The 21,083-nt window shown below is 48.8% G+C and overlaps 1 protein-coding gene across 2 annotated transcripts in view; it reads left to right on the top strand.

Moving 5' to 3' along the window:
* Nucleotides 1-21,083, top strand: part of SLC30A9 (solute carrier family 30 member 9) — a 783,215-nt gene that overhangs the window by 442,051 nt on the left and 320,081 nt on the right. For both annotated transcript variants that reach the window (XM_086962700.1, XM_086962699.1), the window contains exon 13: nucleotides 11,096-11,167. In XM_086962700.1, coding sequence (XP_086818826.1) covers nucleotides 11,096-11,167 — 72 coding nt within the window. The remainder of the gene's footprint in view (nucleotides 1-11,095; nucleotides 11,168-21,083) is intronic.

Here is a 21,083-nt window from a genome sequence, read left to right as displayed (position 1 = left end):
TTGGTGGCATTCACTTTGAACCCTGATGCTTCCCCGAATGATGCGAGTCCCTCCACCAGGGGAGGCAGCGACTGGTGAGGTTTGGTGATAGCTAGCAGCACGTTGTCCACGTATAACGCATTGGGATTGACCACCCATCCAGACCCCTTCAATGAGAGGACGCCCCCGAATGCTTTCCTATAATGGCTCCATTTATAAAGCGAACAGCAGTGGGGAAATGGGGTACCCATGCCTTGTTCCCCTTCAAATAGGAAAGGCGGGAGATGGTGAGCTATTAACTGCTTCCATGCTTGTGACGGAACCGCTCCGTCACGAGCCTCGGTTGAGCTGTGCTCATGATGGAGCGGTTCCGTCATGGCCCGCTCGGCGCGCTTGCGCGGTGCTGATTTCGCGCCTGCGGGGCGCGTTCTATTGAGCGGGCGGGGCCATGACGGAACCGCTCTGTCATGAGCACAGCTCAACCGAGGCTCGTGACGGAGCGGTTCCGTCACGAGCATGTAAGCGCCGCTCGGCCCCCCTCCCCCCTAGCGCTGTGGCGAAATTGCCGCCCCAGCGAAGGGGTTAATGAGTACTAGTGCCTCCGGTTCTGCATAGCTGACCCAGATCCATTGACGAAAGCAGTGGCCCAGGCCAATAGCCTCTTGCACCAACCACAGGAAGGGTCAGCTCACCTGGTCAGACGTTTTTTCGGCATCTATTGATGAGAACAGTGTGGGTATCTGTGAGCAGTTAGTTTTATCCATTAGATGGAAGAGACGCTTCTTGTTGTCCCCACAAGTGCGTCCTAGAATGAAGCCAGAGTGGTCGGGATCTACCAATACAGGCATGTACTGTCCCAATCCTTTGGCGAGAATCCCCATGAATATCTTTGCATCCACATCGAGCAATGATATGGGGCGGTAGGAAGCGCATTACTTAGGATCCTTCCCTGATTTTGGTAGGACCATTATGGTGGCCGCCTTCATGGTCTCTGGAAGGGCACCTAAGGAACTAAAGGAATTATATTACCTGCCCAGCACGGGGCACAACTGCTCTGCAAATATTTTATATAAGGCGACTATGAACCTTTCTTGTACAGGGGCCTTTTCCACTTTAAGCCTCTCTATTGCCTCAAGAACCTCCTGCATAGTTATGTCTGCCTCTAGGGGCGCGGGCTCTGGTAGTTTCGTTAGGAGGGGTTGGTTCCATGTTGGTGGTGCAGTGTGTGAAAAGCAGGGGTTCCGCGCTGTATAGTTGGGCGTAGAACCGCCCGTATTCCCCTGCAGTTTCCTTATCTCGTGTCAAGAGATGCTGGCCTTGGTCTACTAAAGCATGTATGCACATACGTTTTGAGGAAATATAAATTTTATGATCAATTGTGTCCCCTATCTTAGACCCCAACGACTCCGTGTACGCGCTACAAGTACATGTATGTTCCCTCCACTTCCAGCTATGAAGACGCAAATACATTTGCGTCCAACGTTAACATGTCCTCTTTCAGATCCACCATGAATGGGTCGAATATTCCGTTCCTAAGTATGCCTTGCCAACGTCTTTATGTGATGTACTTTACACGTTTTTCAGCCCTGGCGAAGTAGGCCCTGAATTCTGCCATCGAGCCTTTTCCTGCCTTCTGACTCTGAATGCCTCAGCCCGGGCCTGCATCTGTACCCGTGACCTCTGCCTTACTCCCTGCGCGGCTAACGGCGCTTGGCTCAGCCTGTTGCCTGCCAAGACTGTATTCAGCCTTCAAATTATCTGCTCCGCTCCTCGTAAAATACATTCCTGTCTAGTAGTTCAAGTAAACATCCTTCTAGCTGCAGAGCAAAGGGCCCGGCCTCACTGTCTCCGTGCAAGTAATTCATAGCTCCTGGCCCATGCCCCCTCGCATCTCATGCAGACACGTAGACGCTTATACACGTACTCACAGCCAGTACAGAATAGCCTCTGTCCGAGAGACCTTTCCCTCCAGATAATACAGTTCCTTAAACATAAGATATTAGATACAATTTGGGATTAGGTTGATCTGACATCCCAGACTTCTGTCTCCACATGTAGGGCTAAATGTCAAGTCCCCTTTCACCCTCCAGTTACACGTCAATCACACGTCATGCTGCTGCGCGCGCATCTCTGCCATGTATTTCTGCTGACACTGTAGGATTCTCAGATGGATCCACCTACTTGTGACATCATGTTAATGACGTTTCTAACGACGTTTCTAGTTCACGCCTTCATGCACGCCTATTGTAACGCCTATCCATTACGTATGTGTATTCTTATCTCTCCTCTCAGCTGTTACGCCTTCTGCATATGCCTTTACTGTAATGCATTGACTATATATATGAATGATTGCCAATAAAGTATTGTCTGTCAGTCCCTTCCCGAACCTACGTGGTGACGGAATGGTATGCCACCTTTGGTTCAAACCAAATACCCATTCCTTTTTAAGGAATAAAACCCCTTTTGAAAACCTCAATTATCACGGATTTTGCCTCTTATTTTTCTGAGTTATTCTTATTGAACTTTACCGCATAAATTAAGTATAGGTAATTTAATTTTACCACAGTTTGTTTGCGTAGTCTATAGGCTGTGGGCTAGAGGCCTTCCTGAATTCTTACCCCTGGCATAGTATTTCTGCTTCTTACGGAGAAGGGCATATTCTGCTGCGTCCATGTCAAGGGCCTGGAGCTGTTTTCTAGCAATGCTCAGTTGTCGGCATGCCTTGTGTGAGCCTGTCCGTGTATGTGACAAATCAATGTTCCTCCCTTGTGCCTCTACCTTCGCTCGTTTAGCCCTGCATTCTAAGTTTAGCCTCGCCGTTATAGCTATGTAGGTTCCCCTCACTACAGCATCATGAGGATCCCACAATGTTATTGATGTATGTGGTGCGTCGTTGATTGCGAGATAGTTCATGATTACTCCCTTAACTTCTTTAATGGCTAGGTTATAGGATAGCAACTTATTTAATGGCAGGGTTATAGGATAGTAACTGAGGATTAAGGCGCCACATACTGGAACCCTGACTGCTATTGGGAAAGCACAGTGTAGGCTGTATAGGAGAATGGTCAGAGATGGAAGCTACCTCAATGTCTGCCTGTGTCATCGCCGGGAGTAGGGAGGCAGAGACTAGAAAATAGTTGATTCTGGCAGAGGACTGGTGCGCGGCTGAAGAAACTGAGTCGGATCTATTGGAAGGGTGTAGTGACCTCCAAGCTTCAACCAAACCTGCACAAGCCACCGGAGTGTTTGCGGGGAGAGGGCGTCCGTTGGGCCGACCCTCTGTAGGGGTCTGATCTAGGGAGGCATTGGGTCCTAGGTTAAAATCCCCCAACCCTGCCCCCTATCAAAACTTTTATAACTGGTGTGGTGAGAATAGTCCCAACCGCTGGATAAAGGGTTCCTGGTGGTCATTGGGTGCATAGAGGCATGCAACAGTGGAGGTGTATAGATAAATTAGTTTTGCGCAGCCTGTGATTTCAGAGTGTATTTGAAAGGTCTGACCCTGGAAGTGTGTGGATACTAGGATTGCTACACCCGCTTTCTTGCCCGGCCCAGTGGACTAGAAGTGATTGTCAAACCACTTCGATTGCATGCAGTTCTAGTCCTTTGTCAACAGGTGATTCTCTTGTAGGAGGCATATGTTGCGCTGGGTTGCCTTCAGCTGTTATAGGCCCTGGTAGCGGTGTTGGGTCCAGGACCGTAAGGTGTCCTCCTGCTCTGTGGAGGTGGTGGGGTGCAACAGTGTTGCATATGGATGGCGCATGCAGCAAATGTTAAATGAAGAAAACATTGAAATGTGGATAGCGAAGTCACCAATCGGTGAGGAACCATTCATTACGTATTAGAGGTCCATGTCATCGGTCATCTGTGTAGTTCTTCTGGGATGTGGGAGGGTGTTGGAGTCCTCCGCCTCTACCTTCGAATACTAAACAGAAAGGAATGCAGACCCAGGGACCCCGCCCGCAACCCCAGCACAGTAAGGCTGACCGAAGACGCAGCACTGCTGCACAGGGGGATGTTCGACGGGGAGTGCAGGACCCCGCGTTCAGCCACCCATGCCCAAAGGGGTCACTCATCTGCTCATTTTGGTGATTGGTGCCATCCAGTGAGATGCTACAGAAGGGCCGGTCTCTCCCTGATGCTCTCTTTCATGGTCCACTTACTAAACCTCTTGCGGGATCGTGCTTTGTATTGCCTCTGGTGGTCAGATCCCCATGAGGATGTCTTAGAACTCTGGGGCCGTGCCAAAACACATTGATCTAGGCCCAATCCCAGAATCGCTGCTGCCTCTGTGGGTGTGCGGACTGAGAGTGTTTCTCCATTCCAGGCAAAGACGAGGCATAAGGAATGTCCTCACCTGTATGGTACCCTTTTGTCCCTCAAGAAGTCGGTTATTGATTTCATGTTGCGGCAGGATTGCAGGGTTATGGAGGGCAGTTCCTTGAACAAGCGGACTTTAATCCCCTCAAAGGAGACTGGGAGTTGGTCTTGCATTGTGTTCATTATGAGTTCCTTCTGGCGGTACTTGTGGAGGCATGTAAGAATGGCCTGTGGGGTACCCTGTGTCGAGGATGGGCATCCTGCTCTGTATTTGTGGTTGAGGGGCAGCTCCTTCCCCTCCAACTCCGGGACAATGTGGCGTAAGAGTCGTAGAACATAGTCCTCCAAGCAACCTGCATCCGCCTGCAGTGGAATTCCCTTAATTCTGATATTAGATCTCTGGGACCTGTTCCAGAGATCCTCCAGATAGTAGTTGAGGTCAGTATTACGCACCTTAAGTTCCAGAATTTCGCTGCGGCACGCCTCCAATTCTTCTTCTCTGGCGTCGTCAGACTTTTCTACGAACTCCACACGCTGCTCCAGTTCGACCATTTAGTGACATGGGTACTTAACGTCTTTGGTCATCTACATTTTCAGGGTCGCAATGTTGTCCCTCAGGGTGCCGAAGAAGAACTCCATAAAGCCTCCCCTGCTTCCTGACCCCGCACATGCCATGATGATGATCGGTCTAGCGAGCCTGGATCTGGGGCCGGCCTCACCCGTTTGGATGAGCTTTTTGCAAGCAGGCCTTTCCTGTAGTTGTCAATGTATCCACCCTCACCGTGCCTGCCCGGTGTGTTCCTGGTTGTGAACCCTATGTCCACTCGTCCAGCGGCCTATCTAACCTCCCCACTGAGGCTGCGGAAGATCAGGTCAAAAGGGAAGCTGTTAAGGCTTCAGGAGATCATTCAGGGAGTCCCAGTCGATAGGAACCCTCCCAATCTCTAGGCACCCAGGGGGCTTCAGCATCTAAGATGAAAGGTGGGGAGGGGGTGTAGTGGCCTTTGCGAGCACCAGGAGTTCAGCAGTTCCTCGGTGGCCCGTGTGCTCAGGGGAAGGGCCTCCTCTAATATGGGCTGCCACGGGTCTCATTGTGTCTCCCACAGGTCGCTTCCTCCTTGAGCTTAGTGAGGAGCCGCGTCCGCACATCCCAATAAGTTCCAGGTGCTAGTGGTCGGGGGCAACACCAGCTCTCATCACCACCACTGGGGTCTCTTACTGTGATGGCACCTTCTCCTCAGCTCCACACTCCACTCAGCCTGCTCTGCCGGAGAAGCTTCATGTTCCCACTGCTCTGAGCGAACGTCACCAGGCTGCTGCATTCGCCCCACCAACGTATGGCACTCTGCTCCAGAGTCTCCGCCACTCTGCTGCAATGAATTCTCGTCCATCTACCAGATCCCCCGCTTCGCTAACTCGGCCTTCTGGGGGTGGAAAGAGCAGGTTAATTTCCTCTCTGGCAGGCTGCCAACTGCTTCATGATGAGGGGACGTCAATCTGCAGGCTGCCTTGGTGCTCTTGATTTCACCGTCCTCGAAGATGCCGCTTGCCCCAGTTTTGGAACTTTCATAGATTCCCATGCTTTGTATCATTCCCCGTCGTCGGAATGGGAGCCTCGGTAAATAAAAAATACCATAACAAAAGGTACAAAAGAGAAACTTAGGCCTAGGCCTCATCTCATTTTGTAGCTTATCCACCTCTTTTTGTAAAAGAGACCAAACTTTCTGCAACAACCAATCAGAAGAGCCTCACCCCATAGAACCCTCTTGAGAGAGCCTCAGAGCCTCAGATTTTCGTAGCCGTTGTGTAACAGCAATCATCTCAGTAAAAAGGCTGAGCTTTCCCAGGGGAGGAGGGTGGGCGCATGGGAATCTATGAAAGTTACCAATACTGGGGAACCAAAGTTACAGGTAAGTAACTTGTTTTCTTGCCCCAGTATTGGAACTTTCATAGATTCCCATGCTTTGTATCAGAGTAGCAAGCAGTAAGCCACCAAAAATGCACATTTTGTTCTATGAATACAGTTATATGTCTATATATAAAACCCCCATAGTAAACCAAATGGCAAATGTTACCATAGTAGGGGATACAAAAAGAGATACAAAATGTGCGAATAACAGGAAGGAGGGACTATAGGGAAAGCTCACCTCTTATTGAAACAGATTTCTCAGGACTGCCTGTCCAAGAGCTGCATCATCCTTCATGTACGAATTCAGGCAGTAGTGCCCCGTGAAGGTGTGGGTACTACTCCACGTAGCTGCCCGACAAATGTCCTGGATAGGGACTCCTGAAAACAGAGCCACTGAGGATGCCACAGATCTCGTAGAATGAGTTCGAACTCGTCTTTAAAGCGGTTTGCCCGCCTGCTGATGGCAAAATTGGATAGCATTGGAAATCCAACGGGAAATACTGTGCTTAGACAATGGATACCCCTTCCGCGGAGCGCCATAATATACAAACAGTTGTGAAGATTTCCTGAAAGGTTTAGTGCGTTCCAAATAGAATTTCAGACACCTCTGAACGACCTTTCCTCTGGTGTGGTAGGTCGTGGAAAAAAGGACTTTAGAATCACCGGCTCATTCAGATGGAACTCAAGAGGAAACTTTTGGGATGAACTTTGGATTTGTTCTCAGTATTACAACGTCTTTCTTGAACTGCAGAAAAGGTTCTTCAATTGTAAAAGCCTGGAGCTCACTTATCCTCCTAGCGGAGAACCAAAGTTACAGGTAAGTAACTTGTTTTCTTCTAGACCGCCATTCTGCTGCACACCCACTTGGCTCACTGGTATGCGGGCACTTCTCTGTTGTGTCTTGGGCACCTCAGTCGCCGAATTGCACTTCTCCGGCACCTTTGTTCGCCATCTTGGCACCGGAGCTGCATGCCTGGCAGGCCATGCACATGTGCCACCGTGTCTTCTCCAGGCTGCAAAAGTGCTCCCGGCCGCCACCCCACTGCAAAGGTTCCCAGAGGGAGCCACACCCCCTGGGTCCACTAGTTAAAAAATCGGCAAGGCAGAGCTCCATAGGGCTGCTCCTACCCGGGCGCCATCTTGGCCATGCTCCTGCCTCCATGTCTTCAATAAAAAACAGATGCTCGTATTACAACAGATTGGAGAATTACAATTTCCTCAGCTGTTAGAGAAGGGGTTCACTTTTGGAAAGCAGTGAACTCCTAGAAGATCTTTTTTTGTGTATTCATAAACCTTTCAAATTGTATTTCACACCCCGTTTTCTCACTTAGGACAGCTTTATTTTGTACCTTAGTGTAAGTGCACTAATTGGATGTGAAATGTAAAGCTATTGGACAGGGTTCATCATGAATACCCACTCAGTTATGACTGTTGGTGCTCACTGCCTTCCCTAAATATAAATGTAATCCAAGTTTCACATTTATAAATATTTCTATTAAAATTGACACCCTGCTTCCAAATTGCAATAAGGTTGTTACGGTTTTTAAACTTAACTACGCAAAAAGAGCAAGTTCCATGTAACAAATATTAAAACCTCTCCTGTAGCTTGTTCTTTACACATATTACAGCATGGTAAGTTGGTTGTGTCCGATCTTTTATCTGAATGCACTTAGTGTTTTCCACTGTAGGTCCGATCTGTAGACCGGTTTAGCTTTAGATATAGAGGGGCTTTTGGCGGTTCCACTTCATCTTCTGTTTAACTGTCATTCATGATATGCTTCCTCTCTTACCGCATACAGCATGGGATAAGTGCATTCAATTTCAGCCATTGGCTCTATTGCTCTGTGAGTGATGGCATTTTGCCTTATCACACTTGCACTTTCCACATAAATTGAAGTGCACTTCAGTGAAAGGGCTGGTTGCCACTGCTTACCTCTTTACCTATCTTTTTATAATTTTTGTCATCTTTCTATGTTGGAGCTATACCTTAACCCAATAGTACCCTCCATCAATAAGAATCACATGTTCGAGGTTTATGAGCTGTAGATCATATGCTTTAGCATAGATCCGCCATCTGGTGTTGGGGCCGGATGTTTTTATTTATTCCCTATGCAAGACACCGAATGTGCCCCCTATAGGAATGCTTAGCACTTCAGTGGAACCTGGCTCAAGGTCAGTTATCAGATCTGGTGTTGATAGATGGCCGTACTCATCGCTCTCTGCAGTGGTGGCACATACCAAACCTTTCCAACGAACAGCCATTTGTCGATCTAGTTCCACAGATAGTGCTAACAGCAGACCCATCCCTCACTGGCTGGGGAGCTCATCTGGAAAAACATTCCATTCAGGGCATGTGGACTCTGTAACAAAAACAACTCTATATAAACCTTCTAGAACTGGTAGCAATTTTTTTGCATTGAAAGCCTTTCAACTTCATCTAGTAGGCAAAGCTGTCCTCGTTTGCACAGACAACATGACAGCAATGTACTACATACAAAGGCAAGGGAGAACGCACCCTCTCCAGGTCTCGCAGCTAGCACAGAGCATCTGGAGATTGGCCATACCTCAAAAGATATATCTCCTTGCTGAACATCTTCCAGGAGTAAACGACCTAATTGAAGATCTGCTCAGTCGTCCACGACAGCAGATCCACAAATGGAAACTCCACCCTCAATTTCTCCTCCCATTCTTCCAAATGTGGGGTTTCCCAGAGATCGATCTGTTCGCCACCCACCCAAACGCAAAATGCCCAAACTTTGCTTCCAGGCATCCACACCCATTGTCCAAAGGCAATGCACTATGGATGAATTGGTCTGGGATATTTGCTTACGCTTATCCACCTCTCCCACTCATTTCGTTAGTGGTATGGAAACTCAAACAGCACTCCTTGACGCTTATCCTAGTTGCTCCCACATGGGCCCGACAACCCTGGTTCACAACTCTTTTGGAGCTACCAATAGTTCCCCACCAAAAGCTACACCTTTCCCCAGGTTTCTTACTCAGAACCATGGAGAGATAAGACATCAGGATCCCAATCAACTCAGCCTTGCGATATAGCACCTGAAATACTAGAGTTCGGCTACCTTAATCTCCCGCCAGACTGTATGAATGTTATCAAAGAGGCTAGACGCCCTACCACAAGAGCGTGCTATGCAGCAAAGTGGAAGAGGTTTGTCATTTACTTTAACAACAATCACATCGATCCATTAGATGCTTCAATTCAAAACATCATTTGCTATCTATTACACCTACAACGTTCCAATTTAGTGTACACATCAATACGCTTACATCTCGCTGCAATAGCTGCATATCTACAAAATAGACAGCACTTGTCTTTTTAGAGTGCTCGCTATTAAAGTTTTTGTGGCAGGACTTAACGACTCATTCCCCCCAGACTTCCACCTTCTCCAGTGTAGGATCTCAACATAGTCCTTACAAGACTCATGAGTCCACCCTTTGAGCCATTGTACAAATGTGAAATACAATTTCTCACCTGGAAGGTAGCCTTCCTTATAGCCATTACTTCTCTAAGAGTCGGTGAGCTTCATGTACTAATCATTAAGGAACCATTTTTGCAAATACACCAAAACCAAGTGGTTCTTAGGACTAACCTCAAATTTTTACCTAAAGTCATCTCTGCCTTTCATATCAACTAATCTGTTGAGCTGCCTGTGTTCTTCCCTAAACCAGAATCAGTGGCAGAATGTGCCTTTCACACATTAGATGTTAAGGTAGCATTACTATACTACATAGAAAGAACAAAAACTTTTAGAAAACCCCCCAAAAATGTTGTTGCTTTTACTCCACCACATAAAGGCAATGCCAGATCAAAATCAGGAATTGCTCTACACGCTCACTAGGAGCTTCTATGGCATTCTTAGGAAACATACCCATAGATGACATCTGCAAAGTTGCAACAAGGTCTACACCACACAGTTTCACAAAACATTATTGTGTGGATGTGATAGTGAAACAACAAGCTAGTGTGGGCTAGGCAGTTTTACAAACACTATTTAAAACCACTGCAACAGCTACAGGTTAGCCACAGCTTCAGAAATAACTGCTTTATAGTCCATGCTAAAGTATATGATCTACAGCTCATAATGCTCGAACGGAAAATGCTACTTACCCAGTATGCATCTGTTCTTGGCACATAGAGCTGCAGTCATATGCTCCCACCCACCTACCCGGTAACCCCTTTATCTGTTGCAGTGATATCTTACTTAGATACACTTTACATGGACATCTGTCTTTACTACTTTACTAACTCCCCCATCACCCTTTATGGCAAAACAATCAAAGGATGGAGTTGATGCCCATGCGCACTATCACCAAAAGGAGGAGGCACCTACCTCGTGACTACAAGACTTCTTCGAACAAAAACAAAGTGCAAACATCCCGACCCAATACCAGTTGGCGATCAAGGCTAAGGCATATGACTCTAGAGATCTATATGCAAAGAACAGATGCATACTGGGTAAGTAGCATTTTCCTTTCCTTTGATGTTCTAACTAAAAAGGGTTTCTGTACTTGCTCTAAGTAAGCCCCCTTCTAAAAAGTTTTAAAAAATTATTTACAATTCCACTGCGTGCATATGTCCATCACGTTCAGGTGGCATGTTTCTTTCCTTAATTTCATGGCATATATACATGTAATATAAAATTGGCAATTTTAATGTATTCTATGTAATGCTCAGTTAATCCAGTGCAACGTATCTACCTGATATGTTTTGTATTTAGATTTTCTCTTTGTTTTTTCTTTATGATTAAAGTATTGAGTTTCTGACTCTGTAGTCATTAAGATTTAGGCAATGCTTTTATTCCAGTAATAGCTGGTGTTTAGAATATTTCAATTTCACAAATTTCCAAACTATTGTTTGTTTTTCAGCTACGCTACTGGTTGCAATAAATGAAATTCGCAAGAGTGCCCGGGTTAAAGGGCTGTCATTTTATCAATATGGTATGTATGATATTTAGATAGACATGCACAGTCATTGAATATAATAAATTGATACAATTAATTCAATATATGTTTCGGTTGACCCATAAGTGTGAACATAAAGTATTGAGTATTTTGCACCTGTTCCCTGAAGTAGACATTCTTGAGATGGCTGTTCTGGAAAGGTCGTGTCACTGTGCTTTTGGTGAAGATGATAAATATTTGGCATTATCTCATTTTTGTTTTGTATTAGGAAACGGGCTGGTACTCCCTCTACCTCTGTGTGCTTGTTTGCAGGGGAATTTGGAGATAGGGCCATTTTACAGAGCAAATATCTGGTTTCAGTTCACTTTGTTGATTGCTCAATGTTAATGTATGTACTAAATAAACACATTGACTTACAATAGTGTACCTTGATATATTTGTTCACATCCTGATAAAGTTAGTGTTTCTAGTGAAGCATGTTGGATTGACTTGATCCTTATATGTGTTAAACAGAAAATAAATCAATACTTGGAAAACAATTCAGTTGAGTAACTCTCCCGAACATCTGTGGAGATTAAACATGCTTTAAAGTATTAAGGCTACACACATGTGAAACCTTATTAACCACATGGCTGCTAGGCGTTTTCCCGTCCTGCGCTAAAATATCTAAAACTCCATAAATCATGACGAGCTGGCCTTGTCATCCGCGCACGGCAGGTAAGCGCCATGACGAGCCCAGCTCGTCATTAGCTTCGAAGGGGTTAATAATAAATGGGTGACATTTGAAATGGAATAGAACTGTTGTCTCACGTTGTAACTGAGGAGGAACCAATATCCTCTCCAAGAGTTTAGATGTTATTACAAAACTATGTTTTTAAAAGCATGTACTTGCATACAAAATGTTACTGATTAAAGCCAGTGGTGTGCAGAACTATTTTTTTTCAGCATCTATTCTATCCTGTATCCAAAGAGGCACTTTGCCAATCTTAATTTGCAGCTGTTATTGTTTTCTTGTGAGCTGTCTCTCTTGCTTCTTTTGGCCTGTGGTTTGATAACAAGAATTCTTACCGCTTTCCTTCTCTTGGTCAAGGAAACCTTTTCACCACTGTCGGTGAATATTCGTTTAAAATGTAACCGTCATTTGCGAGGCGCCATTTGTTCTTGCCTGCTTTTCAGGTGTCGCCCCTTGTTAGACCTGTCTGCCCTTCGGGTAGTCCCTCCTAATAATTTATTTATTTTTGTCCCCTTTTTGCCCCTCAAAACCTTTAATTTTTATGTCCACTGGGTTTTCAGGTGTTGACTTGGGGGTTAGGTGTTATTTGCCCTCATAGTTTTTTTCCCTGAGGCCTAGGTGCCTTTCTGACTAGATTTATAAAGACCCACAAAATGGTGGCCAGTAACTGCCACCTCAGAGAACGGACCCATGGGTTAGTATAGGGACATTCCAGAATCTTCTGGACCAACTGGGGTCAGCCTATATAAGGCGGAATGTTGGGCAGCCATTTTAGAAGGTAGAGTTAGTGGACACTGAAGGGAACTGGAGTCCAGGCTGCAGGACGAGGAGGTTGTTACACGGAAGAAGCTGACTGTCTCCAGGGGCTGCTGCCTCTCCGGCTGATGCTGCCCTTCTTTCTGTTGACCTGACCCAATTCAGAAGAGCGCTACGGCCCCCCCCCGCCCCCCCCCCCCCTGTTCATTCCACAGGAGGGAGATTGCACTAACCAGGACGTGAGAGGGAAGTCCGGACATTATCCAAGGCGGTGAGTGCGGTTGGATAGCCTGGGGAAACTGACCCTTAATGCCCTACGGTGGCCTGGAGAAACGGAGAGTCCGACTGACCCTTGCGCAGCCTTAAGATCACAGGGCTCTGCTCGGGACTCCGAAGGTCTACTGTTTAAACACACAGGCAGATCGGGAACTTAACCCTTACTCCCCCCCTGTTTCCACACAAACAGTCCGTAACATTCACCACAGGGACGCCCGGGCAACCTACTGAGAGCGGGAAGCTGGAGGAGGGTTCTGTGGTGTGGCGGCTGAGGGGCCTGATACCGGTGCGAGCCCGCTGGTGCCGCGAGAGGAAGCTGATACATGCTGGCAGGAAACTGAGGCAGCGTCGGGGAAGGCGTGAGGCGGGGTTGCCTGGAGACCGAGGCTTCCGCCCTTGTGCGCCGAGCTTCCGCCTCCGCATTGCCGGCTCTGAGTACCACAAGGACCAGGGAGAGGTCAGAGTGTGAGGCGACAGGGCCGGTGAGAACCTGTTACTCTTGTGAGAGCCTGCCGCGGGTTAGCGAGTTGAGGAACCCACAGGCGAGGCTCTGGGAACCCGTGCTGGATCGGTGGTACGGATTCAGCGCTTTAGCGAAAGCTTGGGAGGGAATGCGGGAGCGGCTCCTCCTTTCAAGAGGTGAATCAAGACCGTGACTGTTCCTGGAAGCTAAGGCATAACGTCTTTGGTGAATGATTGTCGCATAGGAATGTGCCAAAGCTCTTTACTTGCCGTCTCATGCTGAAAGTGAGAGTGGGGTCTGATTTCAGGCACGAGGCTGCAGGGTTGAAATGAAATGCTAACAGGAACTTTTCACTAGAAGAAGCTACTCCATGAAACTGTATGTACTGATAACGTATAGGAGAGTGCGAAGTCTGGCTCTAAAACCTACATAACTACTGAATAATTTGTTAACCATTTCAAATGTAATTGGTGCTTGTAAACTTCCCCCAGTTATAGAATTCTATCTAGAGCACATTGTCCTGTCTATTAAAAATTATTTGATAGGGTGACCAGCCCAGTTGACCTTTCAGTACCCAAGGGTTTTGTTGTGAACTGACTACCTTGCTGGGATCCTGTCTAGTTGTTACCTGCTTCACGGGAATGTAAAGAACAACTGAGCTAAAGGCCGGGGAATTCCCACTGGGTTCCTTACGACTGAGGGACAAGTGTATCATTAAGACCAAAAATAACTATGAGTGTGCAATGTAACAAATGTCAACTGTTCATGCTCGGGTAGATTGAAAAATGAAGCGGAAAGGATTTAATAATCCTACCCGGGTGGAGTTAAAATAGTGATCTATAGAGTCAAGAATGATTTTGGTGATTTGTAGAAACAAGTAATGTAAATGCACTGTTTGAGTTGTAAATGTGGTCATAGAGGCGTCTAAAAGGAAGACGAGAAACTACCATAAGAGAGTATAAAGCTTTTCTACTTTTATAACAAAATCAAGGTGTAGTGTCATTTTTGAGTGGATGGACGTAATGTTATTGAAGGGTGTGACGCAAACTTAACACAAGTACCTTTGAAACAAGCCTACCTACTTTGTGCCAAGCTACCCTAGGTGACTTGGAGACCCCAGGTCCAACATAATTGATGTCTAGCGGTGGGATCAGAACTGTGTTTGCGTCCACTCTACAGTAACCTAGTGTACTCCATAGGCCTACACCTGGAGTTTTCTCCTTGCGGACTCCCTAATTATTTCTTTTTGTTTTCCAAATGTACTCCTGGTGGTGGGTGGAGGTAGCTTCGAATTGCCCATTTTGAACCAATTCTTCCCGAGTGCTTGTCCCTATATATCTTATAAGCAAAATGGAGTTTGCTCTGGAGGAACTGGAAACCTATTCTGTAGCCCAGCTTAGAGATTTTTGCCAGAAGATGGGAGTGTTTTTTAAGCGTGGTGCCAAGAAGGGGGAACTCCAGACCAGTTTGAGGGCTTGGGTGGCAGCACATGGAGAGGGAAAGGAGGAGGAAGAGGGGACGGACCGGGACACAGTCATAGGGGTAGAGGGACTGTCCATCCTGAGATGGAAAACCTACTCCCAGGACCTAGGACCTTCTCAAGGGAGGGCAGCAGTGTCTCCGGAAGAAGCTTAACCGAAGCTAAACTAGTGGACAGGAGGGAAAAAAGACAGCTAAAGTGGGAGTTAGCCAGGTTGGAAAAGGAGAGGGAGGAACAGAGGATGGCTTACAAGTTGAAACTTAGGGAGCTAGAACTCAAGGCTCTACAGATAGGGCCCTCCAATTCTCCAAATGGTGGCAGCGAAACAAAAGAACTGACCAGGGAATCCAGACCCTACCTACCTAAAGATATAGTTGCCAGCTACAGCCCAGGGGATGACATCGCCAAGTGGCTGGCTGCCTATGAGGTCTCCTTAAGAGCCCATGGGATCCAGGAAAAACACTGGGGGGTGGTTTGTACAAATACATGCCTCCTACTGGATGGGACACATTATTGGCCCTGGAACAGAAAGAGCAGATCCACTACCCCACCATGAAAGTGGCGCTAATTAAGAAGTTTGGGCTGACCCCAGAGAAGTACCAGCAAAAGTTCAGGGGAAGTCACAAATTAGGCACACAAAATTGTGTGGATTTCCTGGACTATGCAAGGAAGGCACTAGAGGGTTGGATACAAGGCAGCGAGGTGGGGGACTATGAGGGGTTGTACGACCTTATTCTCAAAGAGCACCTACTCGAGAAATGTTTTCCCGAGCTGCGTCAACACCTGGTGGACAGCAAGCTGACCAACCCCAGGAAGCTTGCAGAGGAGGCGGACATCTGGGCAAGTACCCGGGTGTCCTCAAAGGGGACTGGAGGGGATTCCCAAAGGGCCGGACAGGGCGCCCCCCGAAGGAGGGGGGAGATAAAAAGCGGGAGTTCTCAAAAGGTCCCCAAAACAGTTTCCAGGGAAAGGGAACAGGATTCACCCCTTAGGCTAACCCGCCCAGAAACCCTCATCCTGGCCAAAGCCAGCAGCCAAGGGTTGTCCACTGCTTTGAGTGTGGTGGTGTTGGACATTATAAGGGAGATGTCAAGTGCCCAAAGAGACCACCCCCTCCCACCGGAGGAAAAGCCTCGGGAGTAGCTAGTGTAGTGCTCGGGGAGGAGTTGCCCTTAGATAAGGGGGGTGAGTGGGCGGGTGTCACCTTAGTGTCCCTCGGAGATCGGGAGATGGTTCCCAAGATCCAGGTGCCCTCAAATACTACCAAGTATGGGCAATGGATCACCATCAATGGCCAAAGAGGGGAGGCTCTGAGAGACACAGGAGCCAGTATGACAATGGTAAGGAGTCAACTGGTGTCTCCAGAGCAGGTGATTCCACATGTACTCCACCCTGCCACGATGGCTGACGGCAGATTGGGCCACTACCCTGTGGCCGAGGTTCCCTTTGAGTGGGAAGGGGTTGCAGGTTCACTTCGAGTTGCCGTAAGCCCTGCTGTGCCAGTCGATTGTCTGTTGGGGAATGACATGGAGCACAATGCTTGGAAGGAGGTGGAATACCGGACTCATTCGGAGATGCTGGGTACACCTGACTGGGCCTGTGCAAGCACAAGGTCTGCGACTGCCCAGAGAGGGAGTTCGCCTGGGCTGGAGCCTGGAACAATGCCCCAGCCCGCTGCCAAAAAGGGAAAGACCCGAAGACAGGAGAAGCCTGCTTCGGCTTTCGCGCCCCATGAGACAGATCGGCCACCTGCGGTGGTGGGCCAGGAGTCCGTGGAGGGGGAAGTAGTCTCTCTGGAGGACTTACCTATCCCTGCTGAGTGGCATGTGGAAGGAGGGCCTACCAGGGAGGAGTTTTGTAAGGGCCAGAAGGAGTGCCCTACCCTTGAGGGACTGAGGCGACAGGCCGAAGCCCAGGCAGCAGGGAACGTTGCAGGGCACTACCATATTTACTGGGAAGACGGACTCCTCTACAGTGAACCCAAGGTACCTCTGCCCGGTTCATCACGGGCCCTGGTAGTCCCTCAACGATACCGAGCTTTTCTTCTAGAATTGGCTCAAGAGATTCCCTTGGCAGGACACTTAGGTCAGGACAAGACCTTTGCCCGGCTTGTCCCCCACTTTTACTGGCCTCAGATGAAAGTGGCATCCGACACTTACTGTCGGACGTGTGTATCCTGTCAAGCCAGTGGGAAGACAGGGGTGAAGCTGAAAGCTCCCCTGGAACCACTTCCTGTCATTAGCACCCCCTTTGAAAGGGTGGGCATCAACATTGTGGGGCCATTGGATCCACCAACTACAGCTGGTCACAGGTTTATCCTGGTTCTGGTGGATCACGCCACGCGGTACCCAGAGGCAATTCCTCTGAGGACTGTCCCTGCACCTGTTGTGGCTAGGGCCCTGATGGGGATCTTTACTCGAGTGGGTTTCCCCAAGGAAGTTGTGTCCGACAGGGGGACCAACTTCATGTTAGCATATATGCGGGCAATGTGGAAGGAGTGTGGAGTGACCTACCGGTTCACCACTCCATACCACCCCTAGTCCAATGGACTGGTAGAAAGGTTTAACAAGACCTTAAAAGGCATGATAAGAAGTCTGCCTGAGAGCCTGCGGAGGAAATGGGACGTCCTCCTGCCCTGTTTGCTATTCTCCTACAGGGAAGTGCCGCAGAAGGGAGTGGGCTTCAGCCCCTTTGAGCTAATGTACGGGCACCCTGTGCGTGGACCTCTCAGCCTGGTGACGGATGGATGGGAAAAGTCTCCCAGAAAGCCTCCCCAGGATGTGGTGAGCTACATGCTGGCCTTCCGGAGCCAAATGGCAAAGTTGTGGAAGCAAGCTTCTGACAACTTGGAAGCCAGTCAAGCAGTAATGAAAGAGTGGTATGACCACAATGCTCACCTGGTGGAGTTGGAGCCTGGCCAGAAAGTGTGGGTGATGGAACCTGGAGAGCTAAGCGCTCTACAGGATCGCTGGACAGGCCCCTTTGAGGTGTTGGAGAAGAAGGGTAAGGCCACCTACCTGGTGGATCTTAAGACCCCCCGACAGCCCCTACGGGTGCTGCATGCTAATCGCCTCAAACCCCACCATGAGAGGCCCGAGGTAATCTTGATGATGGTGACTGATGGAGGAGAGGAAGCGGAAAGCAAGCCTCTCCCTGACCTTTTTTCGTCTCAGGAAAGGGATGGGTCGGTGGAGGGAGTGATTCTCTCTCCAACCCTAACTCCTGAGCAACGAGAGGACTGCCGCCAGATATTGGAGCAGTACTCCTCGTTGTTCTCCCTTGTCCCGGGAAGGACCCACCTGTGTACCCATGATGTGGACACAGGAGACAGCCCACCAGTGAAGTCTAAGATCTACCGGCTGTCAGACAAGGTGAAGGCCAGCATCCACGGTGAGGTTACCAAGATGCTGGAGCTAGGAGTCATTGAACCTTCCAGTAGCCCCTGGTCCAGTCCGGTGGTTTTAGTACCAAAAGCTGCCCCACCGGGCACCACTCCAGAACTGAGGTTCTGTGTGGATTACCGGGGGCTGAACTCAGTGACCAAAACTGATGCTCATCCGATCCTTAGGGTGGATGAATTGATTGACCGGCTGGGAGCTGCCCAATACCGGAGTATCTTTGACCTTACTTTACTGGCAGATCTCCCTTACAGATGGAGCAAAGGAAAGGTCAGCTTTCTCCACGCCTGAGGGACACTACCAATTCTGTGTGATGCCCTTTGGGCTCAAGAACGCCCCTGCCACTTTTCAGCGGCTGGTGAACCAGGTCCTCTCTGGAATGGAGGCTTTCTCCGCTGCTTACCTTGATGACATTGCCGTCTTCAGCAGCAGTTGGGAGGACCATTTGTGTCACTTGCAAGCTCTTCCCCAGGCCCTGAAACAGGCTGGCTTGACAATCAAGGCCAGTAAATGTCAGATTGGGCATAGGTCGGTTGTGTACCTAGGCCACTTGGTGGGTAGGGGAACAGTGCAGCCCCTCCAGGCAAAGATTGAGGCCATCATGGCCTGGGAACCCCCCAAGACCCAGACTGAGGTCCGAGCTTTCCTGGGCCTCACAGGTTACTACCGTCGCTTTGTGAAGGGGTATGGCACTATTGTTGCGCCCCTCACATCCAAGAAACAACCTCAACGGGTAGTCTGGACAGAGGCTTGTCAGCAAGCCTTTGTGAAATTGAAACAGGCAATGTGTGCAGCACCGGTCCTGAGGGCCCCAGACTTCTCCAAGGAGTTCATTGTCCAGACAGACGCATCAGAGCATGGCATTGGGGCAGTGTTATCGCAACTCAATGAAGAGGGTCTGGATCAGCCTGTAGTCTTCCTGTCCAGGAGACTACTTCCCCAGGAACAGAAGTGGAGTGCAATTGAGCGGGAAGCTTTTGCGGTGGTATGGGCTCTGAAGAAGTTGCGGCCATACCTGTTTGGCTTGCACTTCCTGGTTCAGACTGACCATCGACCTCTTTGTTGGCTGATGCAAATGAAGGGGGAAAATCCCAAGTTGTTGAGATGGTCCATCTCCCTACAGGAAATGGACTTCCGGGTGGAACATATGCCTGGAGTGGACCACGCCAATGCAGACGGTCTCTCTAGGTATTTCCGCCTTAGTGATGAGGACTCCCAAGGGGTTGGGTAGCTCTCCCCACTTTCAGCTGAGGGGGACGCGTGTTAAGATCTGTCTGCCCTTCGGGTAGTCCCTCCTAATAATTTATTTATTTTTGTCCCCTTTTTGCCCCTCAAAACCTTTAATTTTTATGTCCACTGGGTTTTCGGGTGTTGACTTAGGGGTTAGGTGTTCTATGCCCTCATAGTCTTTTTCCCTGATGCCAAGGTGCCTTTCTGACTAGATTTATAAAGACCCACAAAATGGTGGCCAGTAACTGCCACAACTGCCACCTCAGAGAACGGACCCATAGGTTAGTATAGGGACATTCCAGAATCTTCTGGACCCTTCTGGACCAACTGGGGTCAGCCTATATAAGGCGGAATGTTGGGCAGCCATTTTATAAGGTAGAGTTAGTGGACACTGAAGGGAACTGGAGTCCAGGCTGCAGGACGAGGAGGTTGTTACATGGAAGAAGCTGACTGTCTCCAGGGGCTGCTGCCTCTCCGGCTGATAATGCCCTTCTTTCTGTTGACCTGACCCAATTCAGAAGAGAGCTACGGACTCCCCCCCGCCCCCCCCCCCAACCCCCCACTGTTCATTCCACAGGAGGGAGATTGCACTACCCAGGACGTGAGAGGGAAGTCAGGACATTATCCAAGGCGGTGAGTGCGGTTGGATAGCCTGGGGAAACTAACCCTGAAACGGAGAGTCCGACTGACCCTCGCGCAGCCTTAAGATCACAGGGCTCTGCTCGGGACTCCGAAGGTCTACTGTTTAAACACACAGGCAGATCGGGAACTTAACCCTTACTCCCCCCTGTTTCCACACAAACAGTCCGTAACATTCACCACAGGGACGCCCGGGCAACTTACTGAGAGCGGGAAGCTGGAGGAGGGTTCTGTGGTGTGGCGGCTGAGGGGCCTGATACCGGTGCGAGCCCGCTGGTGCCGCAAGAGGAAGCTGATACATGCTGGCAGGAAACTGAGGCAGCGTCGGGGAAGGCGTGGGGCGGGGTTGCCTGGAGTCCGAGGCTTCCGCCCTTGTGCGCCGAGCTTCCGCCTCCGCATTGCCGGCTCTGAGTACCACAAGGACCAGGGAGAGGTCAGAGTGTGAGGCGACAGGGCCGGTGAGAACCTGTTACTCTTGTGAGAGCCTGCCGTGGGTTAGCGAGTTGAGGAACCCACAGGCAAGGCTCTGGGAACCCGTGCTGGAGCGGAGGTACGGATTCAGCGCTTTAGCGAAAGCTTGGGAGGGAATGAGGGAGCGGCTCCTCCTCCTTTCAAGAGGTGAATCAAGACCGTGAATGTTCCTGGAAGCTAAGGCATAACGTCTTTGGTGAATGATTGTCTCATAGGAATGTGCCAAAGCGCTTTACTTGCCGTCTCATGCTGAAAGTGAGAGTGGGGTCTGATTTCAGGCACGAGGCTGCAGGGTTGAAATGAAATGCTAACAGGAACTTTTCACTAGAAGAAGCTACTCCATGAAACTGTATGTACTGATAACGTGTAGGAGAGTGAGAAGTCTGGCTCTAAAACCTGCATAACTACTGAATAATTCGTTAACCATTTCAAATGTAATTGGTGCTTGTAAACTTCGCCCCAGTTATAGAATTCTATCTAGAGCACATTGTCCTGTCAATAAAAAT

This window comes from Lissotriton vulgaris, chromosome 3_1 (assembly GCF_964263255.1).
Source record: "Lissotriton vulgaris chromosome 3_1, aLisVul1.2, whole genome shotgun sequence".
Lineage (NCBI taxonomy): Eukaryota > Metazoa > Chordata > Amphibia > Caudata > Salamandridae > Lissotriton > Lissotriton vulgaris.
This window is presented reverse-complemented; position numbering and strand designations above follow the sequence as displayed.